Consider the following 25,253-nt stretch of genomic DNA (forward strand, 5'->3'; position numbering starts at 1 on the left):
GCAATATAATTCTATAACTATAATTACATAATATGAGTTGCTACCATTTATTAGGCTCCTGTTGTGTCAACACATTCTTCCAATTCCCTCTCCCCCTACCACCTTTCACCTAGTAATGCTAACTTGCTCTTCAAGTCCACCTCAGGAGGACTGCCAGTTCCTTTGAAAAGCCTTCCCCACACTCTCCTTGCCCAAGTTAGAGACCTCAGCTGCTCTCCCAGTTCCCTGTATTTTCTCTATCATAAGACTTATCATACTATATGGGAACTGCCTATGTGGTTGTTGATCTCCCCAACAAGAACATGAGCTCCATGAAAGGAGAGGGATCAGTCGCTTTTTTGCTCTTTATGTTGCCAGTTTCCAGAAGAGTGCCTGACATCCAGTAAGCATTCCATAAATATTTGCTGAATAAATAATTAATTAATGCCAGGCATCTTGTATTATATAATAGGAAAAAATTATCACCATAAGCAGAAGCCAGTGTTCCCCCAGTTGGCTAGCTCATACTTCCTTTCTTATATACTGTGCAAGGAAACTTACTCGCGACTGGCTTTTTGTTGGAGGAACGCCTTCTTGTCACAAAGATTACAGCCTAGAGGAACATGGCTCAGCGCGGCCTGTGGATCTTGCTCCTTTGCCTGCAAACCTGTGAGTTCTGACCCTTGTTGATGCCCTCCTGGTTTTCTATTAAGTTTTAGAAATTGCCCTTAAGGAAGACATTGAAATGCCCCCTCCATCCATCTACTTTAACAGGTACCCCCTGGGTCTGAAAAAGTATCTAATTGACTGGGGAGAGACTTAGGATCCAAACCTGTCTTTTGGCTTTAGAATCTGTGTTTCTGAATTTTATCTGTGCCCAGTCTTCAAAGGTTTGAAAACAAACCCTTCTGCTCAGGAGAGGCAGCACTTGGTAGGCGTACTCAGAAAGCCCAACAAAAGAATATATTATCTAAAACCCTGAATAACTTAAAAGCGTTTCTTTTTGGCTTTAGATTCTGGTGTATAATTTTTGACAGAGATATGTCCTTCCAAATTATATTTCATTACTCTATCAGGTTAGAGTAATTATATATTTATAATTACCATTGTAAGAACTTCATCTCTATAAGCCCCCTTTATTTTCAAAGCACATTCAGAGTTATTAACTCTGCTTCTATCCTCCAAAAACTCTCCAAAATAAATGAGGAAGAGATTGTTATTTCCATTTGACGAAAAAGTTAGGCCTCAAAAAAGAAATGGAGAACTTGAAACTTTGTTTCTTACTTACAGCTTAGAGATAAATTATAAGGACACTTGAATATTGGTGGTTGTTATTATAAAGAAAACTATTACATAAACACAGCTCTGGGAGTGTTTTGTCTTTGCAGTCTCTCATTAAATCCAGTTAGCTTCTGCGTATAAAAACTATGATTGGCATTTATTTTTTTGAGATTTTATTCATTTGTGTGTGAGAGAGAGAGAGCTAGAGAGAGAGAGGCGCGGGGAGTGGAGAAGCAGGCTCCCCACTGAGCAAGGAGCCCCAACGTGGGGCTCAGTCCCAGGACCGCAGGATCATGACTGAGCCAAAGGCAGACGCTTAACAACTGAGCCCTTATGCTTGATGTTTCTGAATCTACTTATAGCCTCTCCTACCCCCTCTGAAAAAAACACACTAGCAAATTCCTGGTATGTGTTAGAACACAGAGAATCTAGTGGGTTGGGATTTCCTGAAAAGGTAGAATCACTACACCTTGGTCTCTCTGGCTCCCTTGGTCATTTAAACTGTGGCTCCTTTAATTTGAACTTCATGGAGATTGCATGACTAGGCAGGGCAACTTTTGGGATCCTGTACTAACCACCCTGACACGGCAGACAGAAAATGCAAGTAGATAGGGAAGAGAGTTGGATAGAAGCTAAGTGGAAATCTAAGGATGTCCCCAGTCTTCCAGAGAAGAGCATTCTGCAAATTTGCAAAGCATTCTGCAATGTTTGTGCTTATATTCTTACATGATTCACTCTAAAACCATTGAGGTAAGCAAAAATAGATATTATTAATCCCATTACACACAGAAAAAGTATAAGCTAAGATTCAAGTTAAATGATTCCCCTGAAGTTTCACAAGCTGATATTTGTAAGGCTGGAAAGGGACATTGGTTCCCCTAATCCCAAGGCTAGAGATCTTTCTGCTCCACTCTTCCTGGCTTCCTCTCATTAAGTTTTCAATTTCTTGATGCTCTTTAAAGTGCTAGCACACGCAGATTTAATGTGATCCCTGTTAAAATACCAACAGCATTTTTCACAGAACTAGTACAAACAATCCTAAGATTTGCATGGAACCACAAAAGACCCCAAATAGACAAAGCAATCTTGAAAAAGAAAAAGAAAACTGGAAGTATCACAATCCCAGATTTCAAGATATATTACAAAGCTGTAGTAATCAAAACAGTATGATACTGGCACAAAAATAGACACATAGATCAGTGGCACAGGATACAGAGCCCACAAATAAACACATGATTATATGGTTAATTAATCTTCAACAAAGGAGGCAAGAATATGCAATGGAAAAGGGACAATTTCCTCAACAAATGGTGTTGGGAAAACTGGACAGCTACGTGCAAAAGAATGAAACTGGACCACTTTCTTACACCATACACAAAAATAAACTCAAAATAGATTAAAGACCTAAATGTGATACATGAAACCATAAAAATCTGGGCCCCTGAGTGGCTCAGTGGTTGAATGTCTACCTTTGGCTCAGGTCATGATCCCGGGGTCCTGGGATTGAGTCCCACATCAGGCTCCACGCAGGGAGCCTGCTTCTCCCTCTGCCTATGTCTCTGCCTCTTCTGTGTCTCTCATGAATAAATAAATAAAATATTTTTTAAAAAACAACAAAAATCCTAGAAGAGAGCACAGGCAATAATTTGTCTATAACATTGGCCCTAGCAACATTTTTTAGATATGTCTCCCTAGGCAACAACAATAAACTATTGGGACTACATCACAACAAAAGGCTTCAGCACAGTGAAGGAAACAGTCCATAAAACTAAAAGACTACCTACTAAATGGGAGAAGATACTTGCAAATGACATATCCAATAGAATTCCTCTGAAATCACTGAAATGAGAGAAGTCTGAATATGCAAACTCATGACTCTTCAACATTGGAAAAATTTTCTCAAAGAGCCAAGGCTCACAGTCACATGCTCCAAATTCCACTTTCTCATCATAACTTGTGACCATGATTCTGACTGCTTCTGCAAGGAGCTAGCCACTCACCCTCTAGGGTGGAAGACGGAAGAGTCCACCACTTTTGTTCCATGCCCATTGTCTGCTCTATATTCTTTCTTATACTCTTTAATTCTTCCTTTTCTCTACACTTTTTTGCTACAGTTTCTTCAATCTTCACCTGGTTCCTCTTACCCATCCCCCACCAATAATAGGAATAATTAACCATTTATGGAACAATCACTGCATGTCAGGCATTACTCTAAGTAGTCACATTTATTATTTACCTTAATCCTTACAATATTGTTTGAGATGAGCACTATCAATACCCCAGTTTTAGAGAAGGAAACACAGAAAACTAGAGGCCATTTAGCCAAAAAGTGGAGGAAATAGGATTTGAACTCCAATGTCCTTAGGCTTAACCACTGAACAAGGCTGCCTTTGCCTCTGATGCCTTTGATGCTGACATGGAATAAAATACTGACTTTGCTATTGATCATGATCTCATTTTGGGATTTTTCAGTGGAAAGTGGTGATTTATTCCCATAAAGACAGGAATATTCAGGCAGAGAATGGGGCTGGTGGACAGGTCTTCACCAATAATAGAAATTTAAGCAGGCCACCAAAGCAGACTGTATCCAAACATGGTTCAAGTACCAGTCATTTCAATATGATGTGAGGTGACTTGAATTATCTTCTTCAAAATAAACAAAGTTCCAATATCAATAAGGTTTTGAAATCCTGTTGAATGTATAGCACAGTAGAAGCATTCCAGAAGTCAATATTTAGAAGTCCAAGAGGTGAGTGAACCCACCTGGTTATCTGTCTATGGATAAGTAGGTCCTGACCTTCACCCTGGAAATTAGACACAGGATTTCAGGGCTGGAAGAGTCCTGGTGAGATCCAATTTGTAGGCTATTCAAGTGTTTCCTGAGTCAAATCTTTCTTGTCTTGAACCTTAGAGAGGAATGAACCTGAGTTTGGGTTTACTAGGTTCACCTGTGTGGAAGCTGGAAAAGAAAGAGGTATGAGCAACTGGTTGGGGCTGGTGTTGGTGGTGCTATGTACCCATGTTTTCTTCATTACACTCAACTTTTTATTATATACCAATAGAGGGAAGTAGTGATAGAACAATGATTGGCCAGGATCCCATCTTGGTTTTGAGAATTTGTGTGTGTGTGTTTGTTTTTGTTTGTTTGTTTTGAAGAAATGGGTTCAAGTCAACTCAGATCTCAAAAGAGATGATAGAAAGCTGGGGCACCTGGGTGGCTGAGTCAGTTAAATGGCCAACTCTTGATTTTGGCTCAGATCCCAATCTTGGGGTCCTAGGATGGAGCCCTGCATTGCACTCTGCACTCAATGGGGAGTCTGTTCAGATTCTCTCTCCCCCTGCCCCTCCCCAATCAAAGTAAATAAATAAATCTTTGGGGAAAAAAAAAGAAAGTAAAAAAAAAAAATCCAATAGGCAATAGTATACTGTTGTGTGGGGGTGGTAGGTTCCTTTTCTTAAAACCCCATAACCAAAGGACTTACCACCCTCATGGAGATTGACACAAAGCTGGCTGCTCAAACCTTTGCTTCCTTTTTGCCCTCTACTGCCCTTAACTCAATGTAACGTGCTACAACCCACTCTCTCCTGAGGGGGCAGGGTGCAGCCACCCCCAGCTTCCCTTCTGGGAAGGTTCTCCCTTCTGGGTTCTTCCCTTCTGGGAGGTTCTCCCCCTATTATTGATCTAGGAGACAGTGGGTGGGAGGAGAGGAGGGGATGGTTAACTAATGCCCCAAACGTACAAGAAATGATTGCTTGAAGGATCCTAAAGAAGCCCAGGGGCAAAGGTGTTCAGGTGGCTGTTGGCAACAACACTCTTCTTCATCTCTGCTCTCAGTAGGAGCTCTCTGCTCCAGACCTAGTGTTTTGACTCTCTTTTTTCCCTTCAGAGTTGACTGGGGTATTATTTTCATCTCTGTAACCACGGGGCTTTGTTTTATATAGTACACATGTAGGGGTGCCTAGTAGATGCCAAGCATCATTCTAAGGAATTTACAAATATTAACTCATCTAACTCTCATGACACTTCCATGAGGTAAGTGCCACTCACTATGAGCTTCATTTTTAAACTGATAAAACAGCCCAGAGAATTTAACTTTCCTAAGACCTCAAGCTCATGCAGTCTGGCTCTTCTTCACTAAGTGAACGTCCAAGCTCACACCCCAGGAGTCCAGCCTTTTCTTGCCTTTCTTCTCCTCTAGTATGTCCTTCTCACCCCTCCCTTCTGTGGTCTGGTATATGGAAGTAAGGAAATCACACTCACTGGGAGATAGATGTTGTGCATGTGGGTCACCTCTTCTTCACCTCTTCTTCACTGGCCTCCCAAGGCTGCTCCTCAACACTTCATCCCACGAATCAATGTCTTGTTGACTCTCTAGGATGTTCCTTAGAGTATCATTTCCTCAAATTTGTACATTCATCAAAATAATAATGGCAACTACCATTTATATGTGCCAGGAGTTGTGCTAAATGCACATCTTCATAACTGCATTTAGTAAATATTCACATTTTAGAGGTGAACAACCTGAGGATCAAAGAATTTCAATAGTTTTCTCAAAATAGCACAGCTAGGTTCAAATATACCTGGATTCAACACCTGTGCTCCTAATCTTTACACTTCCTACCTAGTCCCAACCTCCCCTCTTCACTCTTAGCAGATAGCCTCACCTCCTATACTACTGGAGAGTTGCAGGCCATCAAGCATGACTATCTTCTATTTTATCCTCTCTACTCCAAAATGTCCACTATGTATTAAGCACCTCTAGGTGCCCTCAAACAATTCTATGGGGTGGGTATTATTACATCCCATCTTGTAGTAAAGTAAGATAAGGGCTTCAGTAAATGTCAAGGATTGAACTTGAACACAGGCCACGTGGCTCAAACCAGTGTTCCCTTGGCTCACCAAGCAGCCTTTCTTCTCTCTTCATCCCCAACAGCACCTCAAGATACCCTGTCCTTTCACTCATCATCTCCTTTCCCCCTTCCACCTCAGACAAGGCATGACCCTCTTCTGATTCCAAACCTATGCCTTCCACTGACTGCCCTTATCTTTTGTTCCATGACAAGCATTAGTGGTCTGTGTCTCTGCACCATCCTGGGTCTGGGGATTTGAAGGTATAGGCCCCTGGACTCAAGTAATTCACAGTGTCCAGAAACAGACATTTGGGTTCATGACTACTATATAACATAGCAAGCACTATGAAGGAAAAACACAGAGCTCTGGAGAGCCCATGAGTGAGAGGACCTAACCTAGCAGGGCTGGTCAGGGGAATTTCCATGTGTCTTCTTCCCTACCACCTACCCCCGTGAATCTCTTCTCTCTCACTCTCTCTCTCTCTCTTTCAGGTAAAATTGGTATATGACATTATATAAGTTTCAGGTGCACAACACTATAATTTGACATCTGTATATACTACAAAGTGATCACCGCCAAGAGTCTAGTTACTGTCTATCGCCTATGGTTGACCTTCATCCATTTTGCCCAATCTCCAACCCCATCTGATAACCATCAATATGTTCTCTGTATCTATGAGTTTATTTTTGTAGCATTTGTTTGTTTTGGTTTTTTTTATTCTGCATAAGAGTGAAATTATATGGTATTTGCCTTTCTCTGACTTATTTCATTTAGCATAATACCCTCGAGGTTCATCTGTTGCAAATGGCAAGATTTCATTCTTCTTTATAGCTGAGTAGTATTCCATTGTGTATGATATATTATATATATTCCTATTTATATTCCATTGTGTGTGTGTGTGTCTGTGTTTGTACATCAGATCCTCCTTATCCATTCATCCAATGATGGATAATTAGATTATTTCCCTATCTTAGTTATTGTAAATAATACTGCAATGAACATAAGGGTGCATATATCTTTTTGAATTAGTGTTTTCATATTCTTCAGCTAAGTACCCACAGGTGGAATAGCTGGATCATATGTTAGCTCTGTTCCTAATTTTTTCAGGATTTTCCATACTGTTTTCCATAGTCACTGCACCAATTTGCACTCCCACCATCAGTGTATGAGGGTTCCCTTTTCTCCACTTCCTCTCCAACATGATATTTCTTGTCTTTTTGATAATAGCCTTTCTAACAGGTACAAGATGATATCTTGTTGTGGTTTTGATTTCCTTTTCCCTGATGATTAATGATGTTGAACATCTTTTCATGTGCTTGTGGCCATCTATTTATCTTCTCTGGAAAAGTGTCTATTCAGATTCTCTGACCATTTTTTAGTCAGGTCATTTATTTTTTTCACTGTTGAGTTGCATGAGTTCTTTATATATACTGGATATTAACTCCTTATCAGGTATATGATTTGTAACTATCTTCTCCCATTCAGGACATTTTTGTGCCACAAGTTCTCTCTGAAGTTGGGTTTCCCTTAGATCCTCTCCAATGCTAATATAATGTCTGAGTCCTTACAGCACCTAGAAAAATAAATATTGTGGTAGCTTGATATGGAGATTCTTTTTTAAAACTTAAAGTCTTAAGTCCATTAAGTGAGTGGTACTTAAAACAATCTCTCTGGGCTTTACTTGAATTAGCCCTTAATAATGGCCCTTTATACATTCTTCAGTATGGTCCTGGTTCCCCCAGGGCCATCATAGGGGTGGCCTAGGAAGCCCTAAATGGTATGTAGTGATTATGAGGATGATAATGAAGAGGATGAGAATTATCCTCATTATCAACCTCAGAAACAACTAACATTTATTTTGCCTTAATGGTTACAAGACATTCCACTTATATGATTTGCAATGAGACAGAACAAATTTTATGGTTTCCATTCTATGGATGAAGCAATTGAGACTCAGAAAGCTTTTGTGACTTTGTGAAGCTTGTCCAGCTTATAAGCAGAAGTGTTAGTACTTACACCTTCAGCCTTCTGGTCTTTCAACCATATGTAGTGGTAGCACTGCCACCTGTCTCAGACCACAGTCAGAGTGTCTAAAGGTGACTGCATCTTGTGCATGTGTGAGCGCTAAGCTTTTTCTCAGCAAGCCCAGGATTGACACTGACAACACAAGCAGCAAGAGTAGCAGCAAGACTTTCTACAGTTTGACCTACCTGCCATTACTACTGTCTCATTACCCTTCAATATACCATCAGTTTCTCAATGACTTGCTATGGGGGCTAAGTCAAAAACAATATTATGTTCTTTGTGGCAAGACAACTGCCATAAACCCCAGAGAGTTCTGTTTTCACAAGCCACCCACACACTTCCTGGGGCTTGAGGAGAAAACCTACATCCTCTTCTCACATTTGACTTGAATAAACAGAGCCGAATGACAGTTAGATGTGAGGGTCTGACCTTTAAAAAGCCCCGCAAGACTATATGGCACCAGAAGCATCTGTCTAATTTGCAGGAGCCAGTACAAAATGAAAATATAGGGAGTCCTTATTCAAATAATATTAAGAATTTCAAGGTGACACAGCAGCATTAAAAACAAATTCGGGGTCCTTTTGGGCTCAAGGCTCTATGCACCTGTACTGGTTGCTTGCCCATGTCTGAGAGGGATTCAGGCTGGCACACACCAAGTACCCCTCTGTCAGACCCTACCTATCAGCCCAATGGAACAGTTACTTGGAGAGAATTAATGTTCAAGAAGCTAGATTTTGGTAAACTATGACTCTTGCCACTGAAGGAAGCCTTAGTCTCTCCTGTTCACACAATGGTTTGTTTCTTTTGCTCTTACCATTTGGCACTCTTCAGACTGTGATATTTTTGACTTGCATACACATCTGTCTTATTCCCTGGACTGTGAACTCCTCTGTACAGCAACCACATCCTATTCTTCCCTGAGTCCCAAACACAGCATCTGGCACATAGTTAGCACTTAATAAATGTTTGTAGATGAGGGCCCTTAGTCTCCTCCTCCCCCGTGACCCTATTACATCTCCTTCTGTACTTCACCCACCTCAACTAAGTCATCACACCTCACCTGGGATGGTCCTCCTAAAGCAAAATCTTGGTTGGCCTGAAAGGAAAGAGATTTGTATTAGTAGTCCGTGGGCTCATTCTGGGATTACTGGGCTGGAAGGCAAGGGTGACCATTTTATGATCATATTGCCTTCCATTTTACAAACTAGGTTTAAATCAGTTTACCTTCATAAAGTGAAAGAAGAGGAGAGAAAAAAAACAAGCCTGTCATCTACCCCCACATTGGGTTTTAAAAGCGTTCATCCTTCAGCTTTTACTAGAAAGTGTTTCTGGATTCCCCAGAAGAGATCAAGTCTCCTTGCTATTCTCTCTCAAAACACCATAATACCTAAACAGTTGACCTTGAACAATGCAGGGGTTGAGGATGCTGGCCACTCATGCAGTTGAAAATCCATGTATATAGCTTTTGGCTCCCCCAAAACTTTACTAATAGCCTGCTGTTGACCAGAAGCCTTACTGATAGCAGTCGATTAACACAAATTTTATATATATTTTTTGTGTTACGTACCTTATTCTTACAATACAGTACACCAGAGAAAAGAAAATGTTACTAAGAAAATCATAAAGAAGAGAAAATACATTGACAGCATTGTACTGTATTTATAGGAAAAAAATTCATATATAAGTGGACCCACGCAGTTCAAATCTGTGTTGTTCAAGAGTCAACTATATATTTTGTATGTGAGCATCTGTGCTTATCCAATTAACATTGATCTCTTCCTTTAACTGTTAAGTTCCAGAGAGCAGGGACTTTAAATATTAATTTTGATATATATCAGCTGATAAATATCAATATATCAACTTTATATCAATACAACATACAATCTCAATATACTGTATCCCCCAGCTCCTTACATCGCACTTAAAAGAGTAGACGCTCAGCAAACATATCTATTATAAACTTAATTACTAGGGCAGCCCCAGTGGCTCAGCGGTTTAGTGCCTGCTTTCCACCCAGGGTGTGATCCTGGAGACCCAGGATCTCGAGTCCCCCATCGGGCTCCCTGCATGGAGCCTGCCTCCCCCTCTGCCTGTGTCTTTGCCTCTCTCTCTCTCTGTGTGTCTGTCATAAATAAATAAAATCTTAAAAAAAATAAATAAATTTAATTACTAATTACCTGCCATAGTATTTGAGACAGAGCTGACCTTGAATAAACCCATGCATTCATTTATAAAATGTATGAATGAATAAATGAATTTTGCTTACTTCAGAAGTTGTTCTAAGAGTTTCCAGGCAACACATAAGTGAATTCCATTTATTAATCCATTCCCCAAATATTTACTAAGCACCCACTACGTGTCATGTATTCATCTAGAGGCTGGAGATAGAGTAGTGAACAAAAAAGACCTCCAAATTACCAACTTGAGAAATATTTTTTTTTTCCAGAGCCTCTAACACACTCTGCCTGTATCTCCCAAGAATAAAGGTATAAATGTAGCTTTCTTTTTGCAAAGACCACAGCAGCCAGGCTCTTGTCCCAGCTCTTCCATCCCTTGACAATATGATCTTGGGAAAAAAACCACATTTAATTCTCCAACCTCCTGGAGGTTTATGGTCTTCTTCCCTCTAATCCCTTACCTTTCAGTCTATAAGTCTAGATAAAATGGTTTTAATGAAACAGTTCCCTTGAAATTCACTGGAAACTTCATTTTTGAATGATAATCCTTTAGAAATTTAGCCATCATAACATATTATGTGTAGAGTAGAATACCAAAAAAATCCAAAAACAAAACCAAAAAAACCCCTCCAGAACCTGGATGAGCTGCATCTGGGGCAGCTCTTCAGGGAAGCTCAAGCTTGGGGAGACAGGAAACTCTAAAAGGTGCAACCATGAAAGGCTATGGTTTTCATTTATGTCCCCAGGTCTGGAAGCAGCCAGAGGTGACACAGACATCCTCACGGTCATTGGGACTCTGGGGGAGTCGGTTACTTTTCCCTTAAATATCCAAGAATCACAGCAAGTCATCAACATTGTTTGGAACTCTGAAACGTCCGTTGCTTTTGTAACACCGGGAGACTCAGAAACAGCACCCAAAGTGACTGTGACCCACCAAAATTACAACGACCGAATAAATGTCTCACGTCAGAACTACAACCTGGAGATCAGCAATCTGAGGATGGAAGACTCAGGCATCTACAAAGCCGACATAAATACAAAGATCCTTGAAGGGATGGTCACCACCACCAGGCGCTACAACCTTCAAGTCTTCCGTAAGTTGTGGGAGGATAAAGGGCTTGGCTTGTTTTGCAAATTTGCTCTCTATAGAACACCTTGATTTCTTTATTGGCTTCCCTAAACCTTTCCGTACTTATAAATACTTCTATAAATACATCAATACCCACAAGGAGGAGGTGATTTTGCTTGTTTTTAGCCATGTAATCTTCAATCAGCAGGTTCTCCCGTGGGCCTGGTTTTTCTTTTCAATAAAATGTGAATAATCATATTATTCACTTCCCATAGTGGGGATCAAGTGAGATAGCATATGGAGAGTTTCTCTAGAAAAACCCTTATTTTAAAATAAGTGTGGATGCACAGAGAGGTGTGAAGAGCCATGCCGGGAGGTGCTGCGTCCACTTCACCCAGCCTCCGCCGGCGGTAACATCTTACGTAACTGTAGTTCGATACCAAAACCTGGAAGTTGACATTGGGGTACCTGGAGCTTATTCAGGGGTCATCAGCTGTCTGGGTGCTCATTTATGTGCGTAGAAGTGTAGTGTGTACAGTTTATTAACATGTGTGCCCTACTGTAACCACTACTGCAATCAAAATCCTGATCTGAACCATTGCAGCAAGATGCCCTCAGCCATTCCTCGCCACCCATGTCCTCCTCAACCCCTAGAAGACGTTAATCCCTCCTTCATACCCAGCAGTACGTTATTTCACAAAGGCCGCGTACATGCACTCAAGCAATATGCGTGCTTTTGAGATCGGCTTTTTTCACGCAGCATAATTTATTTGAGAGTCATCCCAATTATTGCAAGTATCAGTAGTTCGTATCTTTTTATTGCTGGATAGTATTCCACGGTACAGATGTACTGGTCTGTTTAACCACTCACCGATCAAGGGATATTTTAGTTGTTTCCAGTTCAGGGCTAGTATAAATAAAGCTGCTATGCACATTCACGTACAAGTTTCAGCATAAAATAAGTTTTTGTTCCTCCAAGATAAATACCCAAGAATGAAAACATGGTAAATCTATTTTCCTTTTTGTTCTTTAAAAAATGTTTTTATTGAGGGGCGCCTGGGTGGCTTAGTTGGTTAAGCATCTGCCTTCAGCTCAGGTCTTGCATGATCCTGGGGTCCTGGGATGGAGCCCTGCGTTGGGCTCCCTGCTCAGCAGGAAGTCTGCTTCTCCCTCTCCTTGTGCCCTTTCCTCCGCTCATGCTCTCTCTTGCTTGCTCATTCTCTCTTTCAAGTAAATAAATAAAATCTTAAAAAATATATATTATTGTGATAGAATATACGTAACACAACATTTATTTATTTTTACATAACACAGCATTTAACAATTTAACCACTTTTTAAAAGATGTATTACTAATTTGAGAGAGACACAGAGTGTATGTGAGTGGGTGGAGGGGCAGAAGGGGAGGGAGAGAGGGAGAAGCAGAGTCCCCACTGAGCCCAGAGCCCCAAGCCGGGCTCAGTCCCAGGACCTCGAGATCATGACCTGAGTGGAAATCAAGAGTCAGATGCTTAACTGACTCAGCCCCCCAGGCGCCCTTGCTCTCATCTCTTTATATGTTCAGTTGTACTCACTCAATTTCTGGGAGGTGTTATACCGTCTGCAGTTAGAGCGGACCACGGGGAAGTCTCAGAGAAGGCCGGATTTCCCACATGACAAAATCTGTACCTTTTGGGTAGTTAGTGGAGAAGATAGTGAGAAGGGAGGGGATCCCTGGATGGCTCAGTGGTTGGGCGTCTGCCTTCCGCCCAGGGCATGGTCCTGGGGACTTGGAATCAAGTCCCACGTCGGGCTCCCTGCATGGAGCCTGCTTCTCCCTCTGCCTGTGTCTCTGCCTCTCTCTGTGTCTCTCATGAATAAATAAATAAAATCTTAAAAAAAAAAAAAAAGACAGAGAGAGAGAGAGAGAAGGGAACTGACATTTGTTGAACTCCATGTTTCTGTCATCCTAGCACCTAATTTAAGAAAATAGAAAGATCACACATGCTTAGGCAATACATGCACCGAGTAAAAGACATCGCAACTCCCCCTTCTCAGGGACAGTCCTTGTTGCTGGCTTCTTTTGTCTTTCCCGTAGATAATTAATGTGGCCAGATAGATGATCGATGATAGATGGATAGATAGGTGATAGACGGATGGATGGATGGATGGGTGTTAGAGTGTTCTGTAAACCCAATACCTCAGTTAGTCTTCACAACGAACAACCCCAGCAGGAGACAATTATCCTTGTGTCATAACTGTTGGAGCCAAACCTCAGCGAAGCTGTTTGCATCCCCGTTCTGGGAGCAGCGGAGGCTGGTTGGACCCAGGTGTCCAGTGGCTTCCCCGCTCAGCCCTGCCCCGCCCTTCTCTGCTCAGCAGCCTGATGCAGGTAACATCCCTGTTCCTGCTGAGAAAATGAGATGGGATCCTATTCTTAATAGGAATTAATAGGAACTATCCCCCACTTCAATGCCCAGCAAAAAAAGAATTTCTCTAAAAAATCAGTAAATATCAAGCTGAGACTTGAACATTCTAGTAAATCAAGTTTCTAAAGAAATGTGTGCGTGCACACACCTGCACACACCTGCACGCATGCACGCACGCACACACACGTTGGCTCATATTTTGCTGTGGAGCTCCTCAAGGTGACACCAAACTTCTTTGAAAAAAATTTTTTTTCTCACAAGTCCTCATTAATTCTGGTCTGGAATAGATCCCTCTACGAGACTTGTAGGACCAGGGTTTCTGGTGAGGCTGGAATGGAAAACATGTACAGCTTCTTCCTTACCGTATGCCACTTCCTCAGAGGCACGGACAACTTTAAAAATACCCCATGAACTAGAAAGCCACATGCTGGTTCCTTCTGCACCCTTCCCACATGGCTTTGGTAGGAGGAACAAAGCCCAGCACAGCAGCCTGGTCAAGGCTGAACTAAATTTACCAAGTCTGAATGGGCCCTTTTTTCTTATCTGCTGGTAGAGAGAAGATCTTCCCCTTCCTTCTGCCTGCCTCAGATAGCTCTCCCTCCATCCTAAATATAATTGTTCTTCCATAACCCTTTCTAGCCTACAACTTGGACAGTTTACCTTTTGATTACTTTAGTAAAAATATTTTTTTGATGAACTTTTTTTTTTAATTTTATTTATTTGAGAGAGAGAGCATGAGCAGGGGGAGAGGCAGAGGCAGAGGGAGAAGCAGACTCCCCGATGAGCAGGGGGCCCGACGTGGGGCTGGATCCCAGGACCCCGGGATCATGACCTGAGCTGAAGGCAGATGCTTTCACGGACTGAGCCACCCAGGAGCCCTTAAAATGAACTTTTAAAGAGATTCTAACTTTTCACCATGGGCACTTCAGAACAAAATGAAACAAAACAACTTAATGAAAACACATGAGAAAACATAAAAACATAAAAAAAATTTTTTTTAAAGACTGTTTGGTGCAGCAGTGTGCTGATAAACGTTCAACTGGTTCTTGCTGGTGTGTGTGACACAAAAGGTGTGCGGCACACAATTTTATCAGTGGTGATAAAATATACCACAGTGTTATCGTGCATCCCACAGAGCGAGTTGGACTCACAGAATGCTTCCATTGAGCTCTGCTGAACGTGTGTACACCTCCCAACGGCAACTACCACCGACGAAGAAGCCAACGTGATGGTTGACGGGTTCATTAAGAGAGTGAATAGGGACAATGTAACTCAACAAACTGATATTTCAGGGCTTCACTTGCACATCCATGTGAGAGGCTCTTTGCTGAATTGGATAATGGTTTTCAAATACAGGAGGGGTCTTTTTTGGTGCTATTCGCAATGTTATGGCTACAGACAGGAGGCCCTTTTAACTTTAATCTACTTTAGTAATCTTCCTTCCGTTGTTCTCTCCAGTCTAGAATGACAATCCACAGAGCAGTCGACCCAACCCAAGTCTGAGCATTTGCCGATTTCTTGGGGGGGGCGGGGGGTGGGGGGACAACAGAGGGAGAGGGAGAGGGAGAAGGAGAAGGAGAGGGAGAGGGAGAGGGAGAGGGAGAGGGAGAGGGAGAGGGAGAGGGAGAGGGAGAGGGAGAGGATCCTCACAGGCTCCACGCCCAGGGCGGAGGCCCGCTCAGGACTCGATCTCATGACCCTGAGATCATGACCTGAGCCCAAATCAAGAGGCTGATGCTTAACCGACTCAGCAACCCAGGCGCCCCGTCACTTGCCCGTTTCCGTGGTGTACATACTCCCACTGAGTCTTAAAACTTCCCTTAAGAATTGGGAGGACTTAGTATATCATTACAAAAGACAGATGCGATAGATGAAAATAACTTGTAGAGCGTAGATAATAGCAAATTGGTCAAAGAGAGAGAGAGAGAGAGAGAGAGGTTTTGAGTATGTATTAGCTTTTTTAAGGTATGATTTATTTTATTCTAAGTTTTTACAATTTCATTTCTCATGATGGCTGTGTTTAACAACGCTCTTGAAAAAAAATTTCCGGGAAGTCTAACAGCTGGCTCTCCTGGCACAAGCCAGCTCCACTTACCCCTGGCACCCGTGTCGTCCCCCCCTAGGTCGGCTTGGGAAGCCAAAAATTACGCAGAGTTCAATGACGTCTATCAACAGCACCTGTAATGTCACACTGACGTGCTCCGTGGAGAAAGAAGAAGAGAACGTAACATACAGCTGGAGTCCCCTGGGGGAGGAGGGTAACGCAATACGGATCTTCCAGACGCCCGACAGCCAGAGGCTGACGTACACGTGTACAGCCTGGAACCCCGTGAGCAACAGCTCTGACTCCATCTCTGGCCTGCAGCTCTGCGCAGGTAACCAGCTCTGTCCGGCTGCCCTGCGCTCTGAGACCCGCTCACAGGAGCGGCCCGGCCTTGGTTCCCAGGGGAGTGTCCCCCCTCGTGCCAGGCCTGGTCCCCGGCGGCACTTCCTCCCAGCAGGGCCTGGAAGACGGGCCAGAGCCTTCTGAGATAGGCTGTGCATTTGGGGTGTTCGGAGGCAGCCCCCGCGTGGCCCTCTGATTCTATTTCTAACGCCGACTTTTAACAGCAAAAAGTACAGTTTCTTTTTTTTTTTTTAAGATTTTATTTATTTATTCATGATAGACATAGAATGAGAGAGAGAGAAGCAGAGACACAGGCGGAGGGAGAAGCAGGCTCCCTGCAGATAGCCCGACGTGGGACTCGATCCCGGAACCCCGGGGTCATGCCCTGGGCCAAAGGCAGGCGCCAAACCGCTGAGCCACCCAGGGATCCCAGAAAGTACAGTTTCCCTGGGAGCTTTGGCACTGCCCGGGCGGACAGCCCACGGTGACAGCCCCTGAGTGTGGCCCAGCCCACGGCCTGTTTCCTGAGAGCCGAGTCTCCTGTATCTTCCCTTTCCAGACGCCGCGACAGGCCCCCGATCTCGCCACACCGGGCTGCTGAGCGGGCTGGTCATGCTCTCTCTGTTTATCTTTGTTGTGCCTTCATTCCTTTTGTTCCTGATGTGCAGAAGAGGACAAGGTAGGATTTTTCCGGAAGGTAAAATGTGGACGTGCACCTTCTGCACCTTCCTTCTTCCTGGGGTGGCAGTCATTTATCCCAGGGGGTGTACGGAGGTCCTTGGTTGCAGGGAATCCACCTGCGCAGTCCCTGCTCCATCACCTCCCCGTCTCCAGGGGGATGAGCCCTAGCACTGCGGACGGGACGCTGAGCGCACTTGGGAATCTGTTCCTGGTGTCATCGGTATCTGGTGGGCCCGGAGCTTGGGTTTGGGTTTAGTACTGCCATTGAGAAGCTGTGCCTCCCTGGCGTGTGTCTTTACCTGGCTGGCTCGGTGCTCTCACATGGGAAATGAGCTTTGAACTAGAGGGTCTCCAGGGTCACTTGCAATTCCATCGTATTTTGACTATGACCGTTGGAGAGTCACTGAGGGACATGTGCTCACTTTGCATTCCTTGGTCATCACTAGATCCCTCGGATCCCTCTGGATCCTTCTGTAATTGTGGCGTTGACAATTCAGGAAATCTAATCTGAGGCCTCCAGGGGATCATTGTGCCCTCCTGTTCCTCCTAACCCCCAAGATCTCCCCAAATCTTCCTTTCCCACCAATCATAATTCAAGCCTGGGTGTAGAGAGGATCTACCTCTGCTTCCATGCTCCTGACTCTCCTTTGGGTCTGATTCCTCAGGTTCCTACTTGAAGAACTTCAGTAAGAACTCCGGTAAGTTCTTGGCCCCCAGTTTCCCCAGATAACAAGGGGGAGACATGGGTTCACGGCAGGTTGGTTAAGACTCAGCTAGTGCGTTGCAGGCAGTCTGGGCTGGAGGTTTACCAGCTGTGGGTTCGATGTCCCCGTAAGTGCCAGGTTTGTCAGTGGTAAAACAGGCCTACTAACAGGTGCGGTGACCATCCTTACTAAGTGGGCTAAATGCAATTACCCACATAAAGTGCTGGGCCTGTAGCCTGGTACATAGTAAGCGCTCACTAGATGTCAGCACTGAACTTACAACTGACGGCCCGGGCGTGGCACGGAAGGAGGCACCCCGAGGAGGAGAGTTTGTGTCACGGGCCATCACGCGGCTGCGCGATGGGGAGAAGTCGCGCGACCCGACACAGGCCGTAGGTGATGTTCAGGGCTCCTCAGACAGACATCTGCCTTCAATCCCTCCCGGTCTCTTTGGAAGGAAGAAGTGCCACCTTTTCCATCTACCAATGAGGTGACAGGAGCACCTGGTCTGGCTCGCGTGCCGACGCAGGGCCTGGGACAGACCTGAATCTGAAACGTCAGACCCCAGTGGCGCTGCTCGACTCAGCCCATCCTGCGTGGATATGTTGGTGCCCTGGACTGTGGAGACCCTAGGTGCTGGCCATGTGAAGTCTCTTTTCAACTTTGCCCCAAAATGCTCCACTTCAGGAGCAAGGAGAAGAACACGCCGGGATGAGTGCCTTTACGAGCCCAAGAGTAGGGGCTGGGCCCCGGGGCCCTTGCGGATCCGCGGCCTCACGCAGAGCCGGGCCCGCAGAGGGAGCTCAGTGAACTGACCGCGTGGGCCAGTCGGGCAGACAGTGTTTGTAGAGTCGCGCCGCCGCACCTGGAGGTGGTGACAGTGGGGCATGCACTAGAGTCCGAGCCAACCTTTAACTGGAGAGAAGCAGCCGAGCTGAGAAAGCAAGACCGTCACACGAGAAGACAACTAGCCACGCGAGGCAGGGGGCACCGCAGGCCGAGATGCCGCGCGAGACCCTGGGAGGAGCAGCAGCCCCTGGCTGCCCCCCGCCGCGTGGGTGGCCTTGGGAGAGCCTCATCAGCCTAACATTGCTTCCAGGGTAGACAGGGTCCCCACGGAGCCCTGGGTGAGCCGCACCCCCCATCCACGTGCAGTCCCTAGAAGAGGGAGGGGCAGTCCAAGGACCCCCAGCATCCTCTCACGACAATGATAGACTTGGAGGGCTTCGTGTCTTTATCCTAAAGAGACAACGTTAGAGTAGGCCAGGCCATCTCTAAAGTCCATCCGCCTCTCACACTCTCTGCTTCTATGTTTATTCATGACGCAGATGCCATCTCAAGGAAGACCATCTACACGTACGTCATGGTTACAAGAGATGCCCCGCCAGCAGACGGCAGAATCTATGACGAGATCCCCCACTCCAAGGTGAGCTGATACCACTCGTGGGGCCTCACCTCCCCCCAACCCCGAAAAGGGAGTCAGGAGCAGAGAGCAGCAGGCCAAGGATCTGGAGGGTCCAACCAAGCATCATCATGTCAGGGAAATGATGCCGTGAGGACAGGACCATGGCCATTGTCACCCCATGGGAGCCTCCAGGGGCAGAGGTGTCGGCTTCCACACGGGCCCTCGCTCTGAGTGAGGCAACAGGCCTGACAAGGAGTGGAGCCCCTGGTGTGTGGGGAGGGCTGCTAGGTGGCCACCAACATGGGACAGGTGGCTCAGCGGCCTCCAAGGACACAGAACTGAGAGAGGTGCCCCTTTTAATAGAGATCTCATTTATTTATTTGAGAGAGAGAGAGAGCGAGCACATGCAAGGTGGAGGGGCAGAGCGAGAGGCCTCCCTGAGCAGGGAGCCCGATGCGGGACTCAATCTCGGGATCCCGGGATCATGACCTGAGCTGAAGGTGGAGGCTTAACCACCTGAGCCCCCCCAGGCGCCCCACGAGGGGTCCCCTTGAGCTCAGTGTTCTGGTCTGGCTGCGGCACGCGCCCTCCTCCCACCTGCCCCGCCCCTGCCTGCCCCTCCCTCACCCCCGGACCAGGCTTCTAGAGGCACCACCTTCCCTGTGCCTCCACCGGGCTGTGCCCTGAAGTCTCCAGGGCTGGCGGGGAGCCCACTGCCTGGTCCATCGAGCACTGTGCTGGCATGATGGGGGCAGGGCCCACGCAGCCTGGCGACAACCAAAGTCTTCAGGGATCACAGCTCGGTCTGAACCATGCAAACCCCAACTCTTGGCTCCTGAGGGTTTCACCCAAGGGCTACCCTGTCCTCCCGCCCGTCACCCAACCGTGACCCTCTCCAAAGCCAAAGAGAACCAGAGCTGAGGCCGGTGGGGGGTTGGGGAGGGGGGAGGCTACGTGGTGGGAGTGGGCAGGGGGCAGCGGGCAGGGCAGAAGCAGGGACGGGGCCGAGCCCCTCACTGACGGGGGGGATGGGTGTTTTACAGGAGCTCCCTGCCGGGGAGGAGCCAGTGAGTAGGATTTACTCCACACTGCAGACTGACAAGGTAAATTCTTTTTGATTTGTGTGTCCCTGTTGCCCTGCGCGTTGCAGCCAGTCCGCGGTTCTGCGTGTGCCCGGCCGGCTGGTGTCCGTGGTCCCCTTCTCTGGACATCTCAGGACTCACCGCTGAGGGCCTCAGCCCGCAGGTGTTTTGCACCTGCAGCTCCCGGGGCCGTGGCCGTGGCTGTCCCCAACTTGGCCTGCTTGGGGTGCCCAGCCTGCCTCTAATGCGGGAGCCCCTGGGCCTCTGAGCTGCCGCGTGGAAACCTCCGGCTCTAGAGCACCCAGGGCCCCGCTGGCTCACAGGACAAAGATAGACAACAGGTGCCCCCCTCTGGACAGATGCAGGCCACACCACAGGTGCCCAGACCGGATAGTAGGACACAGGCTGAATTTCAGTTACTGTTTCTTCCACCAGCTGACTTGTGCAGTGTGCAACCCACACAACCATTTGCAGCGGAGCAGTGACACTCACAATGCCCTGTGCCTCAGTGTCCCGCTCCGGGGTAGGCAAAGAAGGAAGGTTAGACCGAGTAAGATCTGGTGAGGGGTGTCCTGGTCTATGAGGGTCCTCCTCAAACTGAGCAAAATCTTCATGAAAGGTAAATAGGAGCCGGGGAGTCTAGGGGGGAAGCAGCGAGAACAAATGACGGCGGGAGGAAATACCAGGCAGTTGGCTGCCAACGGATGGGGAATGAGAGGAGCTGATTCTGCGGCGTCTGTGAGCTGCAGGAGCAGGAGGGTCCGAGAGCTCCATGCCCAGGGCCGTTGCGCGTGAGGACAAGCCGGGATCCTGGCGCTGAGGCCGAGGGACCCTCACTGCCTCGGTGCCTGGGAGACGCAGGGGGGCAGGGAGAGGGAAGGAGAAGGGGGCGCGGGGGGCAGAGGGCCGCAGGCGTGCGCAGGAGCTGAAGGACAGGGGTTGCACACCAGGGGTGACTGCGGCAAGGCCTGGGTCGGGAGGTCCCGGCATCTGGGTCCTGGCGTCTCCAAGTGCGTCCTCCAGACGAGGTTGGTGGCGATGATTAACTGGTCACCATGTGATTCAAAAAAAATTTATTTTTTCCTGTTGGGTCCACTTTATTTGGGAGCGGGGTGGAGGGAGGTCTGCGGGGCCCTCAGCAGGGCCAGCGGCCGCCGGAGCTCCCGGGCTGTGGCTGGGGTCCCACCCGCGCTCGCGTCCCCCGGAAAGGGAGCTCAGGCGGCAGGACTGAGAGCCTGGCCGCATTCTCACCGTCAGTGTGGGGGGACTGGTGAGTCCTGGGGCCCCGGGTGGTGGCCCTGCCAGCCCCAGGCCCCAGGTCTAGCCCCAGGACCGAGACGCCTTGGAGGGGGGCGGGCTTGTCGGCGGCACCCCAGTCGCTGGTGGAGGCGACTGGCCAGTTGGGAGGTGCAGCTAACGGGGTTCAGAACGCGGGAGGCCTGAGCCTGGATGTTGTCCAAGCCCGTGATCCAAATCCCCGCAAACAGCCCCAGTCCTTCCTGCTGCATCTGGCTGGGTACACAGCTGATTACCCGGGGCTCTCAAGTGGGGGACTGGTGCCGAGACAAGGGCTCGGTGGGGCCCTGCAGCCCGCCCTTCGCCAGCGCCAGGGAGGCCTGAGGCTTCTCCGGGCGCCCCGGTACCCCGAACCCCCGGCGCGGCCTCCCCCAGCAGGCGCGGCCTACCTCGCCGCTCCAACGCCCTCTCCCGCACAGGTGGGGAAAGCCAGCGCTCGGGACGCCAAACCTCCTGGGATTTCAACCTACGAAAATGTGATCTAGGCCCCTGGCTCCTCCCCACGGAACCGGAGCAACCTCCAAACTAGCGGGTGCCCCGGACCCCGACTTCCCTGCGCATATCTCACCTGGAGATTCAGGCCATCACACCCCAGTATGCGGCTTTTTGTGACTGGAGAAGATGACCCTGCCCAGCAGCCCCCGATGTAGAAAGGATCGGTGCCTTGCACGTCTGGAGTGGGCCGTGGCTTTACCCCCCGGGCCGCTCTGCGAGGAGCCCTGGTGCGCGGCCGCCACAGTCCACGCAGCGCCTTGGACCAGTTAGACGAAAGCGCCCTTCCCCCGAGCAGGTGCAGCCCTGCCCACGCACGTGCTTGGCGAGTAGAGTGTGGGCTGCGTTTCAGCCTCTATGTCCCTCTGCCCAGGAAGCTTTGTGCATGGGACAGCTGGCCGGACCAGCCCAACCCTACAGGACGGCGTCTCCCGGGAAGCCACTGGAAGCGCGGCTCTCAGCTGTGCGGACGCGGCCTCCAAGTGGAGTGCGGGGAGATGCTCCTCCTGTAGGGACTAGACTGCTCTGAAGTAGAGCCTCATAAGACTTTTTTATGGCCGTTTTTTTCAACTTGACTGGGCCACTCATGGGGTGCCCAGATATTTGGTTAAACATTATTCTGGGGGGAATCTGTGAGGATGAGATAACCGTTTGGATTGGCAGACTGATTCAGCACTCCAGTGTGGGCGCACCTCACCGAATCCGGCAAGAGCCTGAGTAGAAGAAGAAGACGGCGTACAGGAGGATCCATTCTCTCTGCCTGACCACCCTAGAGCTGGAACATCAGGTCTCCTGCCTTAGGACTTGGACTAGAACTTACGCCATCAGCTCTCCTGCTGCAGACCTTGGGACTTCTCGGTCTTCGTGAGCACACAGGCCACATCCTTGTTAGAGATGTTCCCTGTTGCTTCCATTTCTCTGCAGAACCAGACTAACACCTATTCCAAGCAGCCTGAGCAAGGAGAAGAGACCATACCCAGCACCCCATTCACCAAAAGGAATTGACCATCTAGATTTCTGACACTTTGGGGGGAACTGAGCACAACTCAACCATCAAAACAAGAGACCTTGAAAGAAGCAGGTCATTCTTCAGAGGGAACTTGGCAGATACATGATGGTGTAGATGATGAAACTGGGTTGACCCTTGTTCCTAAGACTCAGTCCAGAGAGTCCTGGACTTTGCACTTTGGTTAGATGCCCCTGCCCCTCCCGCCAGCGCTGAGGAGGAATCACGCAGGCCTGAACAGAACATTCAGGTGATCCTATGAAGAATTGTTTCCCTCATGTGTGGGCACCCATAGCCAGCTAAATCCTAAATCCCCATCAGCAATCCCATCCTGGGCAGTAGAAATAAGCTGCATGTAGCCAGAAGGAAGATGTTAGTCCCAGCGAATAGGTCCATAGAACCTGACCTATTAGCCCTGACCACCCTTAGTAGTGTTGGGGGCTGCAAGACCCCCAAAGTGTCAGATGAGCACAATAGCTGCCCTATGCAAGACAAGCACAGACTCTATACTTAAATGCCGAACTACTTGCTGTGGGGAGTGCCAGGTGCTAGCAGTCAGGGACGGCTCCGTGAGGGAGGTGAGGCTGCAGCTGGGCTCCGGAGAAGGATAGGATTTGGCCAAGAGTGAAGAAGACAGATCACATCCAACTGAGGCAAGCACAAGAAGCAGAGACGTGGATCTGTGGGATGTTTTTGGGGCACCTCCCCGGATGCACTGAGTGCGTTCACAGTCCCTTGCCTATGCCCGCAGAGCGCCTCTGCTTCTGTGTGCGCCCCCACCCCGACCCTTCCCACACACTGCAATGCTCAGATCAAATGTCACCTCCTCTGTGAAGCTTTCCCTGGTGTCACTGGCCAAACTAATCAGGACTTCTTGCACTCCTTTTGGCCCCTTGCTCCTTAATCACTGCGTCTCATTTCTCTCTGCTTCATAGCATAGACCATTATTCGTTTCCTTCCACTCTGTACGCACCGAAGGGCAAGACCCATGACTTCATGACCATAAAGAGTGATCATGAGAGACGAGAGTTTTATTCATCTGTGTATCCACCACCAGCCAACCTCGTGCCTTGTACCCTGCTTGTGAGCAATGAATGCAATCGAATAGAACTGGAAATGAGCAGCCCGCTCAAATAGAAGGTACACGTCGCAAGGATGGATAGAAGCCAACGAGCAGAGTGGAATCCAATTACAGCGCGGTTAAATGTCGGAATGCAGAGGTCAGTGTAAGGACACTGTGGACGGAAAAGCCTTCCAGAGTTAGGCCAACAAAGACATCACCTGAAGCGGTGAACTAGGTGTGAGTGAAAGGCAGTCACCCTCGGGAGGGACGTGAAGGAAGAAATAAAGACCTGTCACAGGGATGGAGAAGTTCCAATGTGACGCTGACCAGGCTGGGTTTCCCCTAAAATAAAAGCATGCTCGGGGCCCCTGGGGGGCTCAGTGGTTGAGCCTCTGCCTTCGGCCCAGGGCGTGATCCTGGGGTCCTGGGATCGAGTCCCGCAGCAGGTTCCCGCAGGCTTCTCCCTCTGCCTATGTCTCTGCCTCTCTCTCTCTGTGTCTTGTGAAAAAGTAAATAAAATATTTTAAAAAACAATAAATAAAAGCATGCTTCACCTTTATGTGAATTGAGGGACCTCTCCTGAACACGGTCCTTCTGTCACCGGCCCCTGCTTCTCCCTGATGCTCTGCCCAGTCAGTGGGGGAGAAAGAATAGAGCCGGAGCAAGACGTCCTCGGGTCTCCCAGGAGAACAAACCTGGGAGGGACCCAGTGCCCAGGAATTCTTCGCGTGGCCTTTGGGCCCCAGGGCCACTGAGCTCCTGTCTCTCGCTCTTTCTTTCCTCGGACTCTTCTGATTTATGAAGTTGTAAGCCACTCACCCCATCCCCTAAGGGCTTGGTCTCAGATTCTCCTTCTGCAAAATGGGTGTGATCTCATTTCCCCCTTCACACCTTGCCAGCTGGACTGGATTGTGACCAGGAGGTCTACAGGGCTGTTCTTTCAGCGGGTCAGAATCTTGTCTCACCTACACGGGCCAGTTTTTACAGATGCTTGACACAGCATCTCCGGGGCGGGGCCCTCTAGCGGCAGGGCTCAGCTGCCCAGGCCCGGAGCGGGACACAGGGCAGTGCGGGCCTCTCAGAAGAAGAAGGTGAAGCTGATTTAAAATGTGATGGGTTTTGTTTTGTTTTGTTTTGTTTTGTTTTGTTTTGTTTTAAAAAAAGCTTTGGAGTGCTGTAAACTACACAGCCCACAGGAGAAGAGCTCGGCTGGGCCACTTTGGAAACGGGGTGCAGAAAGAAAGGGGCCTGACTGCCCTCGTGTTTCTCTTTTCTTCTTTTTTTTCTTTTTTTAAGAGATGTTAATTATTTGAGAGACAGAGACAGAGACAGAGAGACAGAGAGCACA

At 47.8% G+C, this 25,253-nt stretch overlaps 1 protein-coding gene and 1 long non-coding RNA gene across 5 annotated transcripts; one reads left to right on the top strand and one right to left on the bottom strand.

The window, feature by feature from the left end:
* Positions 1-500: 500 nt before the first annotated feature.
* CD84 (CD84 molecule) lies at positions 501-24,387 on the top strand. 4 transcript variants are annotated; one of them, XM_038586341.1, is made up of 8 exons: positions 501-648; positions 11,061-11,408; positions 15,914-16,165; positions 16,736-16,855; positions 17,523-17,555; positions 18,890-18,987; positions 19,986-20,069; positions 23,778-24,387. In XM_038586341.1, the coding sequence occupies exons 1-8, from the start codon at positions 603-605 to the stop codon at positions 23,832-23,834; spliced, it is 1,038 nt and encodes a 345-aa protein (XP_038442269.1). In that variant the 5' UTR covers positions 501-602; the 3' UTR covers positions 23,835-24,387. The 4 variants fall into 4 exon arrangements, with proteins under 4 accessions (XP_038442269.1, XP_038442271.1, XP_038442268.1 ...); XM_038586343.1 differs by having other exon boundaries at positions 20,010-20,069; XM_038586340.1 differs by having other exon boundaries at positions 21,764-23,921.
* Positions 3,735-13,200, bottom strand: LOC119868071. Its single transcript, XR_005385820.1, has 4 exons — positions 12,957-13,200; positions 9,198-9,233; positions 5,522-5,782; positions 3,735-4,219 (listed from the first exon to the last, which is right to left on the bottom strand). It is a non-coding gene; the product is annotated as an uncharacterized LOC119868071 (long non-coding RNA).
* Positions 24,388-25,253: the final 866 nt, after the last annotated feature.

This window comes from Canis lupus, chromosome 38 (genome assembly GCF_011100685.1).
Source record: "Canis lupus familiaris isolate Mischka breed German Shepherd chromosome 38, alternate assembly UU_Cfam_GSD_1.0, whole genome shotgun sequence".
In the NCBI taxonomy this organism is placed as follows: domain Eukaryota; kingdom Metazoa; phylum Chordata; class Mammalia; order Carnivora; family Canidae; genus Canis; species Canis lupus.